Source organism: Taurulus bubalis (assembly GCF_910589615.1).
Source record: "Taurulus bubalis genome assembly, chromosome: 18".
NCBI lineage: Eukaryota > Metazoa > Chordata > Actinopteri > Perciformes > Cottidae > Taurulus > Taurulus bubalis.
The window spans coordinates 9524446-9549227 of record NC_136606.1 but is presented as its reverse complement, the minus strand read 5'-3'; the positions used below and the strand labels follow the sequence as shown (position 1 = coordinate 9549227).

At 42.0% G+C, this 24782-nt stretch overlaps 1 protein-coding gene across 1 annotated transcript; it reads left to right on the top strand.

Moving 5' to 3' along the window:
• Nucleotides 1-303: 303 nt before the first annotated feature.
• On the top strand, nucleotides 304-18992 carry zbtb47b (zinc finger and BTB domain containing 47b; the record flags this gene model as incomplete). Its single annotated transcript, XM_079234353.1, has 6 exons — nucleotides 304-377; nucleotides 13344-14751; nucleotides 16184-16331; nucleotides 16807-16922; nucleotides 17696-17840; nucleotides 18562-18992. 6 exons carry the CDS (start codon nucleotides 304-306, stop codon nucleotides 18990-18992), a joined length of 2322 nt encoding a protein of 773 aa, XP_079090479.1.
• Between the last annotated feature and the right edge of the window lie 5790 nt (nucleotides 18993-24782).

Sequence of the window (24782 nt, the reverse complement as noted above, 5' to 3'; positions counted from 1 at the left end):
CCCACAGTTCCCCTGCTCACGCCAAACAAAAAGAAAAAAAAGGAAAAAGAAACCAACCCCATCCAAGTAGCCCCGAGTACAAAGAAAAGCGTCTGTCTCGCAACTCCACGGTAAACGGTACCGTGTCCCTTTAAAAACGTCTGACAAAAAGCCCATATGATCCCCGAGCTCCAATCACCAATTCCTTCTGCAAAAGCAGCCTCTGCATTTTTGTCTGTCTGAATGCTACAGCAGCACGGGGGGGAAAGGAGATTGAGGATAAGGCAAACACTGAAGAAATGTGATCATTCAACGGTCATTTTCATGGCGAAGGGAAAACTGGTGCGAAAGGAGTTATTCTGGGACTCCTTTGAGCCTCGAAACGCTGGATCAAAATGGTAGGCGGAGGAGAGCGCTGCATTTTTGTTTATTTTTTGTGTGTGTGTGTGTGCGTGTGTGTGTGTGTGTGTCCCTCTTTGATCTCTTGCAAATTTGAGCTACTTAGCAGGCCGATGAAACTTAGCGCACTTTGCGCCTCTCCGTGTGTTCGTACCGCCGGCTGTCACCACCGTGTATTCCGTGCTTTCCAGCCCGAAGTTTGTAACTTGCCGACGCGGCACAAGTTGGTGGGGAAATTGAAGCTGCCGAAAGAATGCAATGGCTACAATAGCTACATTGATGCGGAGAAGGAGTTAAATTCTTTCATATCAGGGCGCTCCTGCAAAAAAAAGGGCTCAGGTCGTGACGGGTGCAAACGTAGAACGGCGCGAGGGAAAGTGCTTCTTTCTCTCCGGCAGCCGCTGCAGGACAAGTTCGCGTTGACGTTCATGCATCCTCAGTGTCGTCTAGGAGAGGAAGGAGATGTCACTCTTCGTGGTTTGATAACTTCACTCTGTTGCAGGTGACAGAGGTGTCTGAATATTCAGCACGTCATCCTTGGAAGTGTCCTAGTGCAGTTTAAATGCTCCCATGATGGTGTTTGATAGTCACAGCAGTTTGCTGTTTTGAGGAATCATGTTTAGTTTTGTGGTGTGTTTTGTCTGCTACATGGGTTCAGTTTCTTTTTCTTCACTTTTACAGTCTCACAGTGATATTATTTTTGTGTGTGCTTATTTCCCTTGCATTATATGAAGATGATCCTGCACAGACAGACTGATAGAGTTCTGGGAATGGAGGCAGATAGTGAGGCAGACAGTCCGCTCTGTCTCCAGGGTCATATTAGGATGCCTCATTAGGAAAGCATGTGGAGCTTGATGCAGTGGTGGAGTAATCCCAGCGCGCGTTCACATCTGGAGGCTTGGGTTAATATCTGGGTCAGGTCAGTGGGGTTAGCCCTGGTGCTCGCTGGGTGGCTTCTGGTGGGAGAGAGAGGTTTTGGTCTGTTTTTTTTCTCTTTTCAACGTTTTATTTTGTGTGCGCATGAGAGTAAGCTGTGACAGACAAAGTGCAAAGTGTGCTTGGCGAATACAATGCTCCGGTGATGAGAGATATTGTGTCTTTTGACTGTTTTGGTAAACATGCCCCAGATAATTTCTGCAATTACTTTGTTGACATCAAAAGCGGATTAGTCTCCCGCTAATTTTGTTTTTATCAATAACTTCATATCCACAAATTCCCTTATTCATGGGTGGATTACCGAACAGGCCTACCATTTTAACCATTATTATTACCGGGGTCAGGTGGCCCTTAGCCCAGAGCGTCTGTATGAAGTGACCCTTCACACTTCTAGTTGGAAAACCAGTAAAACCAGTAAAACACAAAATAAGTAAAAAGAGACATGAAACGACGACAATGAGACACGAAACAAGTATATTTTGACTCAAAATGACTATGAACAACGTGACCGGTGTGGTCGTGTTGTTTGTAGTCATTTTGTCTCTTTCAGTCTGTGCGGGTGTTTCTCTTATGTCAGGGTCCAGGTGGCTTTTACTTGTCCTCTGCCCAGAGGCCCATTGTCTCTCCTCCATTCTCTTCTTCAAACGATTGTTTTAGTTTTTCACCTAATTTGGTGGATTTGTGAAATCTGTGTCACTTCCATGCACACTTTTTCGATAATCATACCGCTCAGCGCTACTTCATCCCACGCTGTTTAGTTGGTCCCGAGTAGTTTCTTCTCTCTCCTCGCAGGGTGCTGTGAGTTTTACGTAACTGCCTATTCAGGGCATTCCTGCCCACCCTTGACTTTGAGGCGTCACTGTCTCTGGGTGCTGAGCAAGGAAGCTGTCTTTAGTCCTCAGGACAAGTGCGGCCATTCCTGAGCCCGGGCAACAAACTCCAGCAGACATCCTCGGCCCCTGGTAGGAGGCTGCTCTCCTTGGAAACTCTGACTCCACTGTATAGGTGCTGCTGATTTATGGCCCTCGAGATTAAGAAACGGTGGACGCGGCTGCAGAGAGCAAGGTCAAACTCACTGGGCTTATGCAAGCTTTCTTTTGTTCTTGTTGGTGAAAATGGTACAAGTTTTCCCAAGTGATTAAGGTTGAGTTTACTCTTTGTATAAATCCATTTTTATTGTTTCCTAGCAGGACAAGCTGCTGTCGGCGTCTTTTCATCTCAGAAACTAACAAACTAATTCAACCCTGTATGGCACTTTTTAAAACAGAACTTAAAACCCCATTGTCATAGAGGCCAAACGGCTTTTTTCTTTTGTCCAACTTTATGTGGATTTTGATTAGCCTTTTTTACTGTCAGGCGTTTAAAGGTATTGAGAGTTTTCTGTTTAAAGTGATCTGATAGCTTTTAGTTGAATTCAGGCCAGCGAGAGACTTATGAGGATGATGGAAATGAGTTTTTATGCTGTTTTTAGAGAACTGCCAAGCAGAGAAGTAGGGATGCTTGATCTGATAGTCATCACAAATATTTGGTTAATGTTTAGTTTGTACAGACATTCTTCCGAATCACCCATTTCATGCTGTTTATCTGAAGGTTGAGAGAAGTGCAAATGTTAGGAAAGAATGTGTGCAGATCAGTTTGAAAAGTATACCCCTTTCATCACAATATTTTTTTATACTAAAACCAATCACTTATTTCTTAAAAACTTTTTTTTACCTTTTTTTTAAATGTTTAGTTTCACATTTTGGGAAATTCACCTACTGGCTTTCTTGCAGAAAGTTAGATAAGGACAGATCGGTAGCCTGCCACTAAATATAAAGCTCCAGCCAGCAGCTGGTTAGCTTAGCATAAAGTCTGGACAAATGGCTAGCAGCTCAGTTTGAAGGATTTAGTTACTGTTTCCAGTCTGAGCAAAACTAGCTAGCTAATGGTCACTGGCTTTAGCTCCATATTAAATGTACAGTTATTGTGAGAGTGGTGGTATCAGTCGTCTTGTCCAACTCTCCAATAGAAAACAAAAATACATTCCCAAAAATGTCTAACTATTCCTTTCTGCTCATATTCACCGTTTCTCTGCCGTCCATTGATTGGTGCGGCTGTAGAAAGCCGATGCTCCTCCTACCTATTTTTTTTCTCTCTCCGTCCTCTCTGACCTTCTCATCAAACATATCATCTGCGCGCACACACACGCACACACAGACACACACACACACACAGACACACAGTATTGCGACACCAGAGAGATCCCTCTGATAAGGGGCTCTTTAGAGTCTCGCGTTAGCCTCTTTAGTCTCATACTATAAAAGAGGTAATGAAGATATCCCAGTTTCATCCCGTGTAATTGCCCTCGGGTATGTCTGCAACTGTTCGCTGCTCAGAATGATCTTTAGTCTCGAGAAGATCACCTCAAAGGTGCATCTTTCACTCTTTGTGCCGTACATATTTAGATAAATCGGAATTTCTGATCTTTTTCCTCCATGATATTTTACAAATAGACATATCTTGTTTGTGCAGAACCTCCACACTTTGTTGTGCCACAGGTATTTGCCGTTGCATCTCCTGTCTTTGCTGATGAATGCATGGACAGCAGGCGTGCGTGTGTGCGTGTGCGTGTGTGTGTGTGTGTGTGTGTGTGTGTGTGTGTGTGTGTGTGTGTGTGTGTGTGTGTGTGTGTGTGTGTGTGTGTGTGTGTGTGTGTGTGTGTGTGTGTGTGTGCGCGCCGTTGTGCACATGCGTGTGCGACGCTGGCTTGGGAACAGTGTGTTATGACTTCAGCAGAGTGCTGGTGTGTGAAGCGCTGTAACGTGTGTGTGAGTAGGAGATGCCAGCACCACGGGCCGCTCTCTTGGCCAGGCTTCCTGACTCAGCGCTTCCTCTCCCAGCTCATCGGCCCAGACACAAACTTCCTGGCAGAGCTTCAGTGCGGAACAGTCCAACCTCATCGCTGCCCCCCTACAACCGCCTCCAGGCCGCTTCTTTGATTATCCAACTGCTCGTCCGAGTCATCCCAACTCCAGACGACCGCCCATTGATGCCTCCTTTCAACATCGCCCCTGATTGGCCGACACGCACTGTCGCCAGCTTCACCAAACTGATAAAACTCGCCGTTGTCCGGCACGTTCAAAGGACAAGCCGGGAAAAGCGCTTCACAAATCATGTAGCCGAGGCAATCCTGCTCACGTTGCCAAATTTTAATGTACTGTACGTCGCCAAGATGCTGCTCATGCTGTTCTCATCCTTATTTTTGTTTGTGCATCCCAATTTCATGCTCGGGTAAACGCGTATCAGTTGTAGATTGACTTGTCACTTGTGGTGCATTAACATATAGATGGAAATGTATTTAAATCTAAAGGTGAAAGCTGGTGGAGAGCTCCACCAGGGCACGACTGGGGCGAGTCCACGCTGCTAGATTAGGACTGGGAAAAGCCTACAGTGTGGAGGGGAGATGGGATGTCTGGGATTAGAGCAGCACTAATGCTGATAATATTGTCTTTTATTAATTGCAGCCAGCAGTGAATGCTGTGGTTAAGAAAGTTAAATGTTATAATGGCCCGAGGGGAATAAAATAATTAGCTAAAGTAGTGGAAAGAGAGAAGTGAAAAACTAGCAGCTCATTTTAAAGTCATTTAGGATTCGCCTTTTGCTGCATCTGAAATTGTGCTGCTGTACACATTTACCTGAAATCACATTCAGTTCCCATGACTCGAGGCCGTTCAGTTTGTGATGTATAGCTCTTTTCTTTTGACCGCTGATCGTTATCTGCGGAGCACCAAGCAGCAGACAGGCAACGTAAGCGGCTACCTGGTGAACCATAGCGGAGTATCGAGCATCTAAAGAGCCAGATAGGGAGGTAATGGGTATGTTTAGTATAGCACAATGTGTCCATGTGTTTAGCTTTATATTCAGATTTCCAAGAGTCTCTCATAATACAGAGTTTGGATGATCTATGAGGACAGATTTTTCCACCAATCTGCATCACGTGCACCATTAATTTTCTGAATGACATAATCCCATAGCCACAAGGTGTAACTACCCGCCTTAGTACGATTATCAGATAGAAAGTGTCATCCCGATGAGCGTTAAACTCCACTTTAATGTGACCGTGTCGCGTTTGACCTCAGCAGTGAGCATGCTGCCGACCGCTGCTGTTGCTTCCCCCTTTAGTCATTGAACATTGATTTTTATGAGATTTTTTTTTTTTTTATCATAGACGTTCTAACGATCACCGCAGGGCTTGTTAAAAGTGAGACCTTGTCTCTCGTGATATTACCAGTCTGGCTCGCCTAAGAGCAACATGTTTGATAACAGGATAATGTGAGCCCGGGCACATTTAAGATCCTCTCTGCATGCATCAGCAGTGTCAACGCATACGGCAGATTTATTTATTTCCTGTGTACTGACGTGGGCACAAATGCATGATTATGTGCAGGTACGCTTGCATGGGCGTTCGGGGTTGCAGACGTGTGCTCGTGCATCTGTTACTGTATATGCTTCTTCTACCTCAAGGTCAATGCTGGGTCTCTGTGCTGATTGGATTTAGAGAGCAGAGGAGAGCAGAGGAGGGAGTGCAGGCTGCAGACAGAGGAGAAATCTTCCACTAGACACATGGACGGATTATGAGCAGCACAGACGTATAAAAGCCCCCCCACCCCTCGAACACTGGAGCAACACAGCCAGACTAAAAGACTGTTTGTTGCGCATTTTTGGAGTCCTTATGCGTCACTTTGTAGCCTGTTTATGTATCTTTGTGGTTGTTTTACCTTTTGCATTTCTGTGTCATTGGATTTGCCTCTCCAAAATAAAGACAATCGCTCTACAGTAAATGGAGGCCCTGGCTAGTACCCAATAGGCCTGTTCAGTAATCCATCCATGACTGGACATAAACACTGACAACTTGGCAGAATGCTTTCCGTCCATGCCAGTCTTGCCCGGGCCTGTATGCTCGACCAGATAACACCTCGAGGATTAAGCCACGATTCTCACCCAGAGAATCAGAACTCGCCTCTCTGGCTCGGCTTCTCTGGGACTTAACCTGTCTGTCGTTTGGCCTCGGCAGCAGGGAAGGTCTGCTGAGCACACAGAGGACACGGTGTCAGTCATTAGCCTGATGACTTTTTAATGGCTGTCTGATTGGACTGTGCCAGAAATGACATGCCCTTGTCTCGTTCTGCGTGGTTGTGTTTACACGTGACCTGATCCATATCCCGCCAAGTAGGAGCACTTTGCCGTTACTGCGAGGCCAAACTTGCCGTTGTAGCCGGGTGATCTCTCTGTGGAGAGTTTGCGTTCGAGCCTGTCATGCTTTTGCTCTCGTCTGCGCTGGTGATGACTCGGGGATCTGTGTGTGTTCTGCTCTCCTACCATGTCCAATGCCCGTGAGTGAGATGAGGCCTGACACGGTGCCCACTCTCCTTCCTCCGGGTGTCAGTCACGCCGAGGCCCTCAGCAGGAGGCCTCGCTGTGAAGAGGGCTGCTGAGTGTGCTCTTTACTGTAGGTTGAAGAGCTCCGTGGGTGGAAGTGGCCCACGACCCCCCTCCCCCCTTTGGTGACAAGAGGGACTGAAGCCTGAGCTCAAGGGATTGCTGTCTCCATGGCTGTGGCTGGTTGGGTGATCTCTTTTTATTTCCGATGGTGATGCCCAAGTGGAAACTTCACTGTGCATACGGACAGTTTGACATTCAGCAAGTTGCACTTGTTTTAAAGGGTTTGTTTTGAAGTAGTTTGGTGGAATTTAAAGAACTGCTTTGGATCAACTAATCAATAATTACACTAATTGTATCAGTTCTGGTCTAAAATAACCATAAAAGCAACTTATGACTAATGCATTTTGTGATAAAAGCGTTGATTGACAAAACAATAAATCAAAAATGTGTATAATCTCATAATAGTAATTTATCAAGCGAAAATGCTTGATGTTTGTGGTTCCAGTTTATAGAAAGAGAAGATATGCAGTTTATCTTTTTTTCTGATTTTAATATTTGTAAACTGAATATTTTTCATTTTGGGGCTGTCGGTTGGGTAAAACGAACCATTTGTGCTCTGGGAAATTGTGATGGCCGTTTTTCACAAGTCCGACAGACGAGTCTTGCCTTGATGGTTTACTTGCCATCACGTGAGTTAAATATTGAGTTTTGGTCATGTGATAACGGGTGATTTATGGGAATGAATGACAACTGAGCAAACTCCATCGAAAGCTCCAGGAAAAAAGTAGTAATTGGACATTGTGATATATATATTTAATAAAAATATGTATTAATTTGACAAATAATAATAGAAGTTAGTGCTGGGTAAAATGGTGGATATCATTATGACAACAACAACATTTTCCAATATCAATTTAAATTACAAAGCGGTTCATTTATGCAAAATCACACATTAAATGTGAACTGAAAGTAATTATGATGTTATACATTAAAGCGACACTCCTGGTCGAAGTCATTTATTTAGAAAATAACGCAGCAAAATGATTTAATTGTAATACGATTTCACAAAAAATGATTTTGTAATAATAATATTACATTTGCGCAGTTAGAGATGACTATTGTTTTGTTCTATTCCATATATCATTGTGCGTGTCTTCCCAGAAAGTGTTATACTATAATTATATTAATATTAGCCACTGCACTAAAACTTGATGGTGAATAATCCAAATGTCTGACTGTTCAAATAATTTGCAAGGTATATGTATCTTACAACAACTATATTGTCTACATTGCCCACAGATGTTTGTTGAGAAAGATGAAGAAGGTGATGTGAGAGGACACTGAGTTTAGTTTGTTTGCAGGCTTACAGAAAGCTTTAACCCCCGCTGTGTTTCCCCCTGAGACTGAATGCAACCTGCCCTCCCTCGCACTATCGATGTGTCCACAACTCTGTGCTGTGCTCTGACATTGGCCCCCGCTAATGGATCAGTCTGTTCACCTCAGCAAGCAAACAAGATCGTCAAGGTAGATGCCGTTTTTATTTCTCTGCTCATAAGTGTGCCGTCTGACATGGCGGCAGACTTATGAGCAGCGGAATAGCATTTTGGGGAACCGGTAGCTTCATTTGAACACACGAGAAACATTGAAAGGGATAAACATTTAAGACATTATCCAGCTTTACTTTAGTCAAGGCTGCTGTTACAGGTGGCCACACAGTCAACTACATTAAAGTGAACAGACTTTTTAAAATGGCAGCTCTGTGGAGGTCACAGCACAGCCACAGGGACGGAGACGCAAACTTTACAGAGTAGTAAAGGGCATTCTCACCAGTAAAGTAAAATCAGAGAGAGGGATTTCATTGTCGGACTCGGCTCTGTCTGGCTCGGCTCCAAGAGCCGGGCCTCTGCCAAGTGCATACCAGCGACCCTGACATGGCTGAGCTAGCTGACGATTCGCCAGTTACTTTTATATCACAAGCTTTGATTGACACATTGACTGTGAGCTTGACTTGCACCTCGGAGTCTGACCATCACTGAATATAGCGCAAGCAACAGCAATAATTAGCCAAAAGTGTTTTTGTTTTTTCCATCTGTTGAATTAAGCAGCCTCCTCTTGGGCCAAGCAGTAATCCTGTGCATCATTCATCATGGCTTCATCAAAACTGGATTAGTGGTAAAATAGTTTCAAAGTATCAAACTTTTCATTTTAATTAAAGTATTGCCATCAGGCCAGTTAGGGAAGTCTTTTTCTTTTTTAGATGCCTTAATTATCTTCCCAAAAAATTGGGCAAATGTGATGTCTGGCGAATACGTGAGTGAAACCCCATTAGAGCAGTTAAACAATGGATCTCTAGATTTGGTTTGTTGTCAGTTGTGACCTTTCAGGGTACTTGTGCATTCATCAGCCCAATTAGTATGATTTTTGAATTGGAAAAACAAGCAATGAAAAGGCGCACATTTGGTTAAGTTGGATCAGTGATTAAATCGTCTGTTGGAGACCATGTCACATGATCGGAAGCAACTAAATAGACATTGTGGTGAGATTGTTTACTCAGGAAGTCGTCAAACTATTCCGGTAGTGTATTAAACACTGCAGTCTGCTGTGCAGTGTGAAGAGCATTTAATGGTATAAATACTGTTTTTCATGTTTACTTATTTACTCAAATAACTTTGCTATAAGATGTAAAGGGCACAGTACATCTTCCACAGTAAAATAAATAACATATTGTATAGATTATATATTTAAATGATATGGCTATTGAATTAAAAGACATCAAGACCTCAGGGGCCTCCACAATGCAAGAGCATGTTGTGTTTGGCAGATTAAATGAGTGTGAAGGGAGCTTTGATTGAAGCCCGTTTAAATGACACCTCTTGTTGGGTGCGTCAGTAATCCCCCCTCTGCGTGTTTGTCACAGGTCAGGCCAGATATGAATAATGTATTGGGAGGCATCTGAGTGAGAGGCTGGTTAAAGGTGGCGCTCCCTCTAATGACAGCAAACAAGCTCTCACCCTGACATTTCTGAGCAAGAGAGAAGGGGAGATAATGACGGACAAAGATCGAGGGAGTTGGATGCGGTCTTTAATTGCAAAATACTCACTCTATTTGTTTGGTTATAGCCAGTCATATGATGAAATGAAACAATATGTCTTTGTCTTTATTGCATATTGTGACATACGCAGCGTCTGCATTGTAGCTACAACTATCTGCTCTTGGATTACATAGTTTTAATGATGAAAATAACGCATTCATCCACTGACTGAAACCCCTCTTACATTCAGCAGTATTTGATTGTTTTTGCTGTAGAAGGATACAGTGCAGTTTATAGTTTAAAAGAGGCAATCTCTGCGTTATGGAATTCATGCCTTAACTTTGAGTGCTCGATTAAACTTATTAAGTCCGTTCTCACGGCACGTATACGGGTTTAGCTGCCACTCAAAATCTTTAGCACTTTTATTTCAAACAATGGGTGTTGGATTTCACACAAAAATACACAAGAGCAGGCTTCTCATTTCTAGGTGGCAAGTTGCAACCGTCAATGTCATCTGCTTAACTCAGGGGTCGGCAACCTTTCCTATCCAAAGAGCCATTTTGCCACCCAAAACAATGTGTCTGGAGCTGCAGAAGCTATTTGATATCACACCTTTTATAAAGTTTTATATATAGTCATATTATATATGCAAAAACTGTAGTTTGTTGTATTTACCAGGCTAGAAGACGCTTTGGCAGCAGCAGGCACTAGCTCCACTGTTGATTCTGAGAGGTCCGGCTACCGATTAAACTGCACAGAGGCACAATATTGAGGAGATCCAAAGGGTTGAACAAATACCCAGACCAGCCAAGGAGCAGAACCGTTTACTGAGACGCAGCTGTCTGAAACCCAACATGAATGTTGACCGTCTGCGACCACTTCCCAAAGCAACCAGGCTGCACCGCTTCCCGCCTTTGGCCCCAATGGGAGCACCCGCAGGACAACCATGTTCCCCAAGGCGTGTGCGGAGGACCTATCTCTACTCGGCAGACACTGCATTGGTGCTCCACAGCCAGGTTCTGGTTCATGGGTTTTCTCCGGGTACCCCGGTTTCCTCCCACTAAATTAATCTAGATTTAGCTAAAAGAAATTACTCTATTTGTTGGTTTACTATGGGTGATTCAGTTACCTCCCACAAAATGGATCTAAATATAAATATTTGAAAAGAAATCATGTAGACTTCCATTTCAAGGCATTCTGATATCTGAAGCCACTCCAATGTTTAGGCACAATAATTTAAAAATGTGACGATACATCCAACAATATCTTTGTATTTACACCATTTCGAGCCTTACTGTCTCTCACACTCAACCATTTTTACAGGTGACCTCAGTAAGTCCCTGAGGGTTCAGGGTTTTAGGCTCTAGGGGGATCGTGGGATCAGGCCTAAGATCATTTTGTGTCATGTTTTTAAAGGAAGCGGAATGTGAGGTCTTGAACTTTCTGGAAACATTTTGATTACGGGTCCTTCTAATTTGGCGAGTCGTTCAGCCGTTTTCAAATAATCACAGTATAATTTCTTTACTCGGTTACAGTTAAAACAGCTAGCATTTTTTGTTCGCCCTGTGGTGGTGGTTGTAGTATCAACAGAAATTACATTTAAATATTTGTATTCTTAATTGAGAAGGCAAATGAGTGAGACAGATTATTATGGTATGCTAATGTAGATGATAGAAAATGATATAGAACAGATTCTTGTTTGCTCAAATTCAATTATTCTTTGGCAATAATTTCTATAATTTATGATGTGCATGCAAAATAAAATATGTGCCTATAATGCCCCATTGTAAGCTAAGTATGAGAGCATAAAGACTTCTGTAGACAGTGGGAAATCATTTGGGAACTCATTTGGAGTCTTGTTTTTCAGGTGCATATGGCAAACATCATTATTTTGCATTTCAAATCCAGAGGATCAAATTTTCAGACTCATTAATGAGTCTAATCATTAATTCCCCGTAGAGGAATAAGCATGTTCTGTTTGAAGTAATATGAACTAAATCTACAATTTTAAACACCATGGAAATGCACCCATCATCAAACCTTAAAAATATAGTTGGTTCTTTCAATTTGACGCTAAGCTAACGATGTTTTGAATCGATTAATATTATTCATCCTATAGAATACTTTGACAGCGTTGTCCTATTTGAATCTCAGAAGAAGTTACAGATCATTATTGCTAAAGCAGCATAACTTCCAGTCTGCAACTTACACTTGATCTGATTAAGGCTGCAGCGTTTTGCCCTTGGGCGACGTCTGTAGCCTTGCACGGGGATAGATAACCCGATCTTGACTCCTCTCTGGCTCAGAGTCCAATTTAGCAGCTCAAAACTATGAATAAATCTAACACTTCCATAATTGAATTCTTCAAACAGGCCATATTTTGAAGGTTAGGACCAAATGCAAATCCATTTTCCAGCTTTAACAATTAAGTAATTTCATTGATCTTAAACAGAAAAAATGTTCGGCAGCAATGTGAGTTTTTCAGTAACTGCCATAATAGTTACTGTCCTAAAATGTATTATTAATTTAGTGTGTCTTGTCCTGCACATGCAACTGTAAATAAGAGATGTAATTATGGCTCACAGCTATACCATCTCCAGCCAAAACAAGGTTTATATTAATACTCATCCTATTCTGCCTTCAAGAGATGCCTAGAATGACAAATTCCATTAATTGTTTGCAGTGTTAGTTAGTATTTATTCGGCATGGTTTCCCTAATTATTTCTCCGGACGTGTTTTGTCTTGTGCATAATTCTCCATTCCACAGAGACATTGTAGCGAGTGGGTGTGCTGAGAGAGCCGGCTAATGGGGGGGAGATGGCTCTGAATACCAATGCAGAGCAGTCAGTCCTTGCTGAGACCAGACAATGTGTTTGTGTTTGTTGTGTGTCTGTGTGCTTGTGTGTGCGCATTTGTGTTTTTTGTGCATGATTGCACATCTCATAAGTATGTGTGTGTGTGTGTGTGTGTGTGTGTGTGTGTGTGTGTGTGTGTGTGTGTGTGTGTGTGTGTGTGTGTGTGTGTGTGTGTGTGTGTGTGTGTGTGTGTGTGTGTGTTTGCTGCTCTGTCCCCACTCGCATCCCGTCTGGATCGAAACCCTGCCCTTCCTGTGCTAAAATAAACCCACCTTGGGAAGTTGAGGACTTTGCACAGAGCGCTGAGGGTTACACCTTTTAGATTTCTCGTATCGTATCGTGTAGCATGCATGCAGTATATGACTGCAAACAGAAAATCATGAAGAACACTGCTGGATAATAACTACTGTAGGATGGATTTATTTAGAATTTATTATAGATTTATGCCTCTAGGTCGAGGTCAAATCCCAGAATAATGACAATGTCATGTGATAGAAATCAACTGTTCTGTTTTAAGAAGATATATGTTTTGTGATATGACAAGAAAGTTGTATGACATAAGAAGACAAAGCGATACTGTGTGTGTGTGTGTGTGTGTGTGTGTGTGTGTGTATACATACATACATACATACATACATACATACATACAAATAATCACGATATGTTGAAGCATTAACTAGTCATATTGCTCCATGATAATATTTTCCATATTAACCTTTTTCTCTCTCTTTCTCCCTCCATCTTCAGCTCATAGTGGAAAAGACCACAGACTTCCCCTCTGCTGAGTTCTCCCTGGTGGAGGATGTGGCTCTGCACTTCACCTGTTTGATGGACAGGCTGAATGAGCAGCGCCTCTTCCAGCCTGACCTGTGTGACGTCGACATCGTTCTGGTGCGTCAGCACAGCACCTTCCCGGCCCACAAGGGCGTGCTGGCGGCCTACAGCCCTTTCTTCCACTCCCTTTTTGCACAAAGCAAACAGCTGCGGCGGGTGGACCTGTCGCTGGACGCCCTGACCTCACAGGGCCTGCAGCAAATCCTCAACTTTATTTACACTTCCAAACTGCTGGTGAGCAGCCGCACTGTTCGCGACGTGCTCAACGCAGCTACCCTGCTTCAAATGAGCGACATCGCAGCCTCCTGTCGCGACCTCATTAGCAGCCAGTCGCTGAGAACCACCTGCGCAGATATGGCCAATCAGGAAGGGCTCGGCGGCGGTGACCCAGCTTCTGTAGCGATGCCTTCCAGCCTGCTGTACCCGGAGATCAAACAGGAGTCGGAGCTGGGGAGGTTGTACAAGAGGGACGGCAGCAGCCCGTTCTCTGTGAGAGTGGAGGAGGCGGGCAAGACGGCCTCCCAACAGAAGCAGTATTACCAGAAGGAGGACGCGTCAGGGGGCGGGGCCGGCGCAGGTGTGGGGGCTCTGTGCAAAGTCGAGAGCAACGGAGAGGAGTCAAAGACTGCCGACACCCACGCCTCCTTCAACAGAGACCAGATCATTGTTGAAGTCAACCTCAACAACCAGACCCTTAACGTGTCAAAGGGGCCGGAGACCAAATCAGCAAACGCCACAGAGGCGGCCGCCATGTTTGCTTGTTGCCGCGACAACGAGAGAGATTCAGAAGAAGGCGAGGACGACGAGGTGGAGAATGACGACACGGGTGGAGAAGAGGATGACGATGAGCCGAAGCGAGGGGACATACTAGGACAGAGCAGTGAGGAGGAAGAAGAGGAGGAAGATGAGGAAGAGGAGGAGAACACTTTAAACATTCCAGGCTTGGAGCAGCCGACCCTGATGGATCGAACTCGCCGGGGCACCAGAGCCTTTGCCATTGCGGGTACCACCGCCTCCATGCGGCAGACACTGGCAGAGGCCAAGCTGGCCAACCAGCGGCAGGGCGGGAAGAGGACGCTGGATGCAGAGGGCCTGGTCCAGAAGGTGAGGCTGGAGGAGAAGCAACATTTCCCATGTAAGAAATGCCCTCGCGTCTTCAACAACCGCTGGTACCTGGAAAAACACATGAACGTTACTCACAACCGCATGCAGATCTGCAATAACTGTGGGAAACGCTTCCTGCTGGAGAGCGAGCTGCTGCTGCACCAACAGACCGACTGTGAGAAGAGCATCCAGGTAGGATTCAGATTATGATGAAAGGCATCCTCTTCGCTTTTAAAAATTGTATTTAAAAAAAAAAGTAAATCCATGTTAATTTTTCATCTTGAGTTCAATTTGACACACACATTTGTAGTGTTGACCAACAGCCAACCTTTACATAACTGACCATTAAGGGAACGGAGAGCTGAAGAGTCCAAAAAGGAGAAAGCTGTTGTAGCTCACTAGCTTTGTTTATCACTCAAAAGAGGAATGGTTTGTAGACAGTTGAGATATGTTCAAATAAACTGTGTGAACTTATTGTCTCATAAGCAAGCTTATTTGCTTAGGTAAAGACGAACACATTTCGCTGTGCCACTTTCTGCTGTGACCAGGTCTCTCAAAAATCTCTGGAACCCTCATGTTGTCATTGGCGGCATGAAAGAAGCTCATACAAGTGCTGAAACACTCGTCTGGGTCATCTTTTACTGTTAACTTGTTCACAAGCCACAGATAATGATGTGGACAGCTACTAGTTACAAATTAGGATTCTGCAACACACACTGAAGGGCTCTAAATTAGTTGATTAATCAATTAGTTGCCTGCTAAGCTTTTCTAGAAGTTGAGGCCAAGAAACGTTCCAAACGCAGCCAAATTAAAAGAAAAGAGAGAATACAAGCAGAGGGTCTCTGTAGATACAGAGTGCTACATCACACACTTTTAGTGGGCCACAAGTGATGATTGAGAGGATTATTTTTGTATCGGTGTCTACAGTCTTTGGAAACTCTTGCTCATTCTGCCTTTTGAGTAAAGGACACGAATACTTCCTCCACCACTGAGCTCGGCACAAAGGTTTGCAGGCATCCCGCTGCATGTTTTAGGGAAAAACTTCAAATTAATGCTTTGATTTAAAGGTGACAATATGTAGTTATAATATGTTCCTACAAAAGAGGCTTAAATTATACATTAGCCCAGGTTTGAAGCAAATAAGTGACAATGCGTTTGATATTTGGTTTGATTTCCAACATCGTCTACGGTCAAGAGTGAAGTCTATATCAGTGAAACTAAATGTGATTTTTGCATTAATAATACTTAAGACACAAACGTATGCTTTTGGTTATGGTAGAAGCTCTCAAAGTATTATTTAGTTAATGATTAGTGCATGTACAGCTAGAATCATGTACATATATAAACACTAGTCATAGACAGTCTACTGGCAGTAATGATAAAGTCTGCTGCTCTCGGCAGTGAGCAGCTGGACTCCTGCTGTGGTCCTGGAGATCATTTGCTGCTTTAATCTACTGACTCTAATTGCTTTTTTGGTCCAGTGAACACTCAAGTATCTGTGTAAGCTCACACACTTGTATTGTGTTTGTAAAGACTGTTCCAGATGATATCCAAATAGCTCCAGTAATAACTATATTTTACCCCTGTTCTGTTTTTTCTTTCTTGTTCTTTTCTTCCTCTTTAGTGTGTAACATGTGGCAAGGCCTTCAAAAAGCTGTGGTCGTTACATGAGCATAACAAGATCGTCCACGGCTACGCCGAGAAGAAGTTCTCCTGCGAGATCTGTGAGAAGAAGTTTTACACCATGGCTCATGTCAGGAAGCACATGGTTGGTGAGTGACAGTGACATCAGCGATGTTTGTCGCTTTGTTCCCGTTTATTACTTCAGGCTTCCTTTTCCACTGATTGTTGAGTGTGATTTGTTTTGGGTGTTGGGCTTTCCACTTCCTTTTTTTTGGGAGATAAGCATCTTATTTCCCAGAGAGACTTACTCTCTTACCTCACTCCCTGTCAATATGGGATTCAGTGGCAAGAGAGTTTGTATAAAGTCCTATTTATTCTTCCTGAATGAGTGACTTGAGAGTCCAATGTGGAAACTTCAGAGGAAATAGATTATTTTCCAGATGAGACGCATCCATTGTACTTAGCAGCGTAATTAGCCAATGAAAAAGCATCGGTGTTGTTCCTTTAGTGCTATTTTGGGGTTGCAGTTTGCTTATTTGTCTTCCTGCTGCTATTGAGTGGCTCAATATTGAATACCATTAACCATATATCTTGTACTGTGCGTGTCTGTGTGTGTGTCTTTAGCTCATACGAAGGACATGCCGTTCACCTGTGAGACGTGCGGGAAGTCGTTCAAGCGCAGCATGTCCCTGAAGGTTCACTCTCTGCAGCACTCTGGAGAGAAACCCTTCAAGTGTGAGGTTTGAGCTCCTTTAATACGCTGCTGTTCTCCCCTTAACTCATGTGTTAAAGTCAAGGATTTTGGATCAGGCAAAGATCCAGATGTGTTGATCAAAGATAAATCATTATCATTAACAAATCATTTTGCTGTCTTTATACACTTGGAACTCCGTAAGGTAGTCAAACTGTTTGGTTTATTGCTTTCTGGCATCAGTGTCACTCAACGCCACAATATACTTATCCACTTTGTAGCGCAGTGTTAGATGAGAGGATTGATACTACTCTCATGTCTGCACATTAAATATGAAGCTACAACCAGGAAAAGTTTAGCTCAGTTTAGCACAATGATTGGAAACGGGGGAAAACAGCTAGTCGGGCTCAGTCCAAAAGTTATAAAAAGGTGCTGTAAAAAGTTCCCTGCTGCTGGCTCACCGTAGCATCATATTTACAGTACCATGCCGAACTATTCCTCTAAAGCAAAGACTTTGCAATATTCTTGTGTTTTCAAACTATTTAAGGTTTTTTCTGAACGGTTTGCATAACTTAACATATGTGTAGTACCCATAATGCATTTTATATTTCACAATGAATACTTTTGATTGTATTACTGACATGCCTCAATGTGTTTTATGTCACAATAGAGATGAATGTCTTAGTTTTCACTTTTATGGAGCAGTTTAATTTAGGATTATATTCTACACAATATGATTGTAATGAAATCCATTCCGAGCTCTTTTTGTGACTGTTTCTGATTAAGACTTTGTGTAAAAATGTTCATTGTGTGCCATTTCAGAACTGCAGTGAGCGCTTCCAGTACAAATACCAGCTGCGATCCCACATGAGCATCCACATCGGACACAAGCAGTTCATGTGCCAGTGGTGCGGAAAGGACTTCAACATGAAACAGTACTTTGACGAACACATGAAGACACACACTGGTGAGTCACTTCTTGCACTACTTCTGACACATTTTAAGGTCACAGTTCAAACAATATGGAGACCCACTCTCCCACCCAGCTCCATAGCACAACTAGTGGTTAAGAACTCTTCGGAGTACCTTCAATTTTATATATTTCTGGCCACTTGATGAATGCAAGTCCAATACTCGGTCTCCTTTTAGCTCTGTCTTGGTCTTCATTGACTCCAAAAGGAAATATTTGGCTTCAGCTGCTGAATGCTCCACTACGTACACCAGCTAGTTTGGTAACTTTGTCTGTCGACCATTGGATGCTGGGCAGGTAGCGTGCTGTTTTCTAAATACAATGCTATGGGAGACTAAATAAAAAAAGGTACGTTGTATGTTCACCTCCACAAGTGGCCTGTTTTACATAACACCGTCATTTTGATAAATTCACAAAACAATCTTGATTATAGCAGCTTTATATATATATTTAGATTTTTTATTTCTCCAAGATATTGTTGAAGGTAGGCCCTCATTTACAAGGATGCAGAGATAAAATAAATAAAAGCAAATAAAAGTCAGATAAACACAACAAATAAATCAGTGGAACAATTGTGTACAAGGATACAAAACGATGCCGGCATGGAGTGGCTCAGCATCTAAAACAATTACACACTGACACACATCATGACCCTGAACTGTTGAAGGTTGTGCTCAGGCGGCGTATTGTTCAGCTCTTTGTGTCCCTCTTTGTGCAGGAGAGAAGCCGTACATCTGTGAGATCTGTGGGAAGAGCTTCACGAGCCGGCCCAACATGAAGCGCCACCGCCGCACCCACACCGGGGAGAAGCCGTACCCTTGCGAGGTGTGCGGCCAGCGCTTCCGCTTCTCCAACATGCTCAAGGCCCACAGGGAGAAATGCTTCCGTGTCAGCAACCCCATGGTTACCGACGGTAACGACCCCCTCGGCCTCCATCAGCCTCTGGCCTCGCCCGCCGTGGACTCTTCCAGCCAGGCGCTCCCCGCCACGTCTGCGACCACACCCGCTGCTGCCTCTAGCCCGCACCACCTCCATGGCACCCAGCTGTCTCTTCCCCTGCTGCACTCCATGGCGGGGCTGCCTCCCACTCCTCATTTACCCCCACCGCCTCCCCTGTTCTCTGCCGGTAGGATGAACTCCAACAACTAAGAAATATTCGTAGCATCGAAAAAGCACTTTTGTTACTTTTGTTTTTCTTAGAGCTTTTAAGAGGACTCCTGCAGCCGGAGAGTGATGCACCTCAGTGACGTTTACACTGAGAGGAAAAACTGACTGAAGGCTAACACACATACCGTACACCTACCACAATAAGAAATAGTTATTTTTTACTCTGTTTAATACAATAGATAACCTCAGAGTCCAGTAGGACGTGTCGTCACCACGCCTCTCCTCACGAATTTCACAACTGTTCTGGTTTCATTTGGGATTTTCCACCACCGCACACATCTCTCCAGAGCCTTGCACAATGCATTGATTGTAGCATCTTTTACAAAGTCTAAGGAAGAGTTTCCTAAATCCTCACTATATGGGGGGTCATCAGTCGAGCAAAAACCACACTATAATGAGAATTAAAAAAAAAAATGTTTTGATCATTCTCTGCCAAGATGTAGCGAGTGGTTCTGATCCGACCCAGCAATAACCAAATGCTGATTTTGTCTGAGCATATACATGTATATGGCATTGCCAATAACCAAATCCTGTTAGCTCACCTGCTATAGTTAGATAGTGTTATACAGCATTTATAATCAATCTTGCACCTTACATTTAACTCTAGTGATATTTAAAATGTACTCCTAATTGTCTCCATTTTTATAATTGTGATAGTGTGTTTTTTGTGGCACGTTACGTCAATGTGTAAGGACGCGAGAGAAGTTGTGATGCGTGGAGAGTCGGCCGTGCAATGCAGCGTGTGTGATGTGTGTGATGTGTGCGTGAGTCGTGAGATGAGGATCCTTAGATCTACGTTCAGCTAACAACGCTTCCCCCGATTCAGGAGATGGAGTCATTTGTTGACTCATCTTTTGCTTACATTAAGCAAACACACTCCTCTCCTGTAGATTTGGCTTTGAGACGATATCGCACTTTTCTGTGACTTGTTAGTAAAAACCTAATGTAATCAGACCTACAGTATATTTGTGGGTTTAAAATCAAATGTTAATGTTAATTTGCATTTCCCAACTAAACCCGGTCTGTGTAATTAGTTTGCAGACTACCAGTAGTGTTAGGGATAATAATATTCACAAAAAACTGATTACGTAGCTCAGTACGTGTACATTTCATCAAGATGTATATTGTGAAATGATTAACATTATATTACAATGCCTAAATCTCTCAGAGCACTGATGGTGAGTAATTCTGGCACAGCAGAGTGCATCACAAAAAGGGCTTCTTATGATTAAGTCACTATTATAAATTAGTAAATTTCTTATAAAGGTGATCTGCAGAAGCAAATCAACGTTATAGATATGCAGTAATACCCCTTAAACATTTGTGACTCTACGTGCACTTTTGACAATTGTTTGTCATAAACCTACTGGAGTAGAACTATAAGAATTTAATCCTTGTCAGTAAAAAGTTTTTAAAGCAATTGTTTGACATTTTGGAAAATGCACTTATTTGCTTTCCTGCTGAGAGTTAGATTGGAAGATCGATACCCCTATCATGTCTGTATGCTAAATATGAAGCTACAGTTAGCAGCTTGCTATCTTAGCTGGTTAGCTAGCACAAAGGCTGGAAACAGAGGAAAGTAGCTAGCTCGATTCTGTCTGAAGATTCAAACACAATATAAATTCACCTCCCAGCCCCTAAAGCTCACTAATTAACACTTTAAATGTTATTGTATCTTTTGAAAAACAAAAGTGTTCAAATAACTTCTCGTTGCTTTATTGGGGGTAAAACCCTTTAAAATTTTTTTTTTTAGCTAGCTAGTCTCTGCTCCCTGTAAGATCACATATCGACGTTTTTAATGTTAATTGGTGAGCTTAATTATCTTATGTCTTTATGCTAAGCTAACTGGCTGCCAGCTGTAGTTTCATATTTAGCGAACAAATATGAGAGAGGTGTCTATCTTCTCAGCAATCGCTCTGCAAGAAAACTAACAAGCCATTCCAAAAATGTCAACACATTTCTTTTAAATCTGACATTTCAATCAATTAATTATCCAAAAAGAGTCTCTGTGCACTATCGATGCACTCCCGCTCACTTTATCTATCGACGGCCTACTTGTAGTGTAGCGTTAACCTGTAAATATTGTTATGTGTTTCTTCCTTGTGATTAATTCCTCATGTTTACATTTGGAGAGTCATTTGAATGTGCCCCCATGTGCGTCTTGGCTGGTACTTCCGAATGTTGGAATTTGTGGATAAGCTTTTGTAACCGTAATAAGCTGTTTTATTGTTTTATTTAAAAGACAAATTGAAGCAAAGCACCTTAGTTTATTCTGATGTCTCTTATCTCACCCCAGTTACATGTATCTCTTAAACTGCCATGGTTAAATGGTTAGGGCCACATCAGATGATATTTGATAATGGTACTTTTTCCTTTTGTTTCTTCATGTGTCAAACACACGTTTTGTACTTTGATTTGCTGCTTTTGTACAGGGTCCAGTTTGAGCTGCCCTTTAAATGAAAAGTATAGAGCTGTTAAATTGTTGAATATATTCTGGCTGTGATAAATCCAATCTAGCCTTACTGGACAGGGAGCTCCAGGGTCAGAAATTAGCTACAATTTAGAAATTCTGAGCAGTTTGATGAGGTAACTGCCAACATTTTATACCCATCTAAGGATTAATCTAGTCATTGGTAGATTAGGGCTTCTGATTGTTGACAGAGAGAGGACTAACAGTGTCTTACAAACACAAGGACTGTTGCTCTCTTGTGGCAGCTTCATAAACTGCACTCTGTTAGCTCCACGAAAGAAAGAGAAAAGCCTCCCTTAAGAGTACATTATCATACATTGTGTATCCCCAGTTATCATTGGAGACGCTCCTCGTACTTTGGGATGTTTAGAAAGGCTAAAGATGAAATGTTACTTATCAAGTATTTGTCACTGTTTTCAGAAGCACTAGCCCAAGAGACAATACTGAGATACTGTGGTTATAGTTTGTGTATTCGCCTTATACTCTGAGGGATTAGAATGTTTCTATGTTATGGATGATGATGGTAGCTGATGGTAAAAGAGGAGAGATAGTAGTGAATACTACTGATTTATGCACTTTGAATTTGATTGCCACACTATAGCTCATTACGGGGAACATGTATGCAGATACAAGGTTAGCAATAGATAGCTGAATTGTGTCGTGAAAAAGGATTTCCACACAGCCGGCTGAATCCAAATGCATACATTTTATGTTTAAATGTACCGTGTGGATATTGACGCTCCATAAATTATTTTCGTTGTATTATTTGTTCCAATTCAGAGCAGAGTTTGTGGTTAGTAAGTGGCACAGGAGTCAGTTATGGTTCACCAGCACCTTACTTGTGTTTCAGTCTTCCTGTGTCGCTCTGTTAACAAGAATTTGTGACTACTCCCTGATGATGCATACACTACAGCTATGGCTGTTTCGGATTGGCTTGTTCCCCAATCATTACCCAAATTAAGAGAAATTAGTTTTAGCTCTTACCAGCTTGCTCCTAATTGAAGGAGCTTTATGTGACTGTTATATTTCATGGATAAAATGTAAAGGAAGTTGTCAGTTGCCAATTGAGTTATGAGAAAGATCAATTATTGCGAGCACTTTATATTACAGTTCAGTTTGTGTGGTTTGAAGGCTGATATAGTAGCAGTTATATTAATCAAAATCTGCTGATGGCAGGTGTGCTTTTTATATTTCCATGGCATAAGATTATAGGAAATTACAAAAATGCAATTCCTGCCAGAATTGTTGCCTTGGCCGGTGTTAAGTCCTCTGAATTAACGTTTTATTTAGACCAAAGGGATGTTGAAAATGTCTGTTCAGACCCAGCAAAAATAAGTCCTACTATACAGTATTTCCCTGCTTGGAATCAGTTTGAAATATTATATTAACATCTACACAAGTTATGTTCTTTGAAACCAGTGTTACTTAAATGCTGGGATAATAAATCAAACAAACTCTATAATTATAATAATTTTGGAGGTGAATGACACTGAGCAAATGATTTGGTCAAAATGTATCAAATTAATTGGCAATGAGCAAAAAAGGTATTATTAAAAAAACAGATTATTTGTTTTACCACACGTTTAACACTATATTACATATATAGTTCATGACACAATTTATTTTGGAGGAAATGTGGCATTCCACCTTTAGAAAGCAGGATTTAAATGTTAATCCTTAGCCTTTGTTTGATTATTTAGTAAAAAAAAGTCGTCCCTAAATCCAGCTGCAAGCAAAACCCATCTGAGACGTCATCAAAGCAACACTGTGCATTTAGAATGTATCAGAGACAGACATTTATAAGCCCTGATGTCTCCCAAATCTTAAAAAGAATATAACAATGAATCTCTTTAAGTGTACATTTTCTTCAGTTAAGTGACTGAAGAGCTCATAGTCTGGAAACTGAAAAGGGACATTTAGCAGAGTCTTTAGGAGTCCTATATTCTAGGCAAGTAGACTTAATGTGTTTTTATAGCCAAATTCTCCTGAACTAAGGCTAGCAGCCAAAGGCTTATATTAGATTAGGAAAAGATGGACCTGGCCTTGTCCTCTTAAATGAGGGTTTGTCAGTGATTAAGTGGCTCCCTAGACACCACAGTGACTGAGCATTCTGCATTGCACTCAAGGCAAATCTCACATAATGAAGCATTGAGCATGGCAGTTTGTGCAAAGCAGAGTGCTCATGGGATTGCCAAGTAGGGTCTCTATTGGGACTTGTAGTTTTGGGGTTTAACTGCTAGAGTGTGTATCCAAAATAATTTGATTATGTTGCCTTCAGCTTAAAGAAAAGTTTTGGGAATATTACTGTTTTATTTTAGTAGCAGTTACTAAGATATCATGATATTCGTAAGAAAGCATTGTGTGTATGTAAGAATTTAAAGAAATGCGTTACTCTTTTGAAAATGGAAAAAAAAAAATGGCCTCTTTTGTAAAAATGGAGGATCGGTTTTGTTTTTTGTTTGTTTTGTGAACCATATTTTGGGTGCAAATTTATGGAGCCCCAAAACTGACAAAAGGTGACCAAACAAATCATGAATATAACTGAATTCCTTAAAAAAATATATAATGAATGCTTTAAAATCATTTTCAATGATGGACGATTAATCTTGAAAAATCATCAACTTCTCATGTTTTAGTTTGGTTGAGCAAAACAAGACATTTGAAGATGTCTCCTTGCTGGGAATTTATGATCCATGCATTTTTCCTTTTTAGCTCGCAGTCCTCTAAATTGCTCCACAAATGTTACACACACACACCGGTTGAGATTGAAGTGAAGTAAAGTTAATTATTTTAACTGACAATATTAGTATTCAGTTATATTTGATAATCCTTCACTACATTTTGTCAGTTTCTTGGCTCCATAAAAACTAGAACATACAATGTTGGTTAATTTGCATGTAGGAGTTTGGTTGGCTGTTCTAAGAAGTTTGTTCGGTGGGGACTTTCCCTCTTTTTGGGAAAAGATTTGTGTGAGTATAACAATGGCACCAATGCCATAGTCAATTCAAAGATGTATTATCCACATACCCTCTACATTTCCCATACTTACTCATACTGCCGCTGTGTTAATTCATGTGTACTGTTATTTACTGATTCTCTTCTTCATAATGTAAACACTATGTCTTAGTTAACTCTGGTGTACAAAGACCATGTGTAGGCAGTAGTTGTCAAGTTCAGCTATATTAAAATACTAAAAACCGTTCAAGGACAATAGTGTCTAGAGGTGCTAATAACATTAGACTGTATTTTCTGTCTTTTATTGTATTATTGACTAGTGTTTACTGTCTGTAACACAGCAGAGC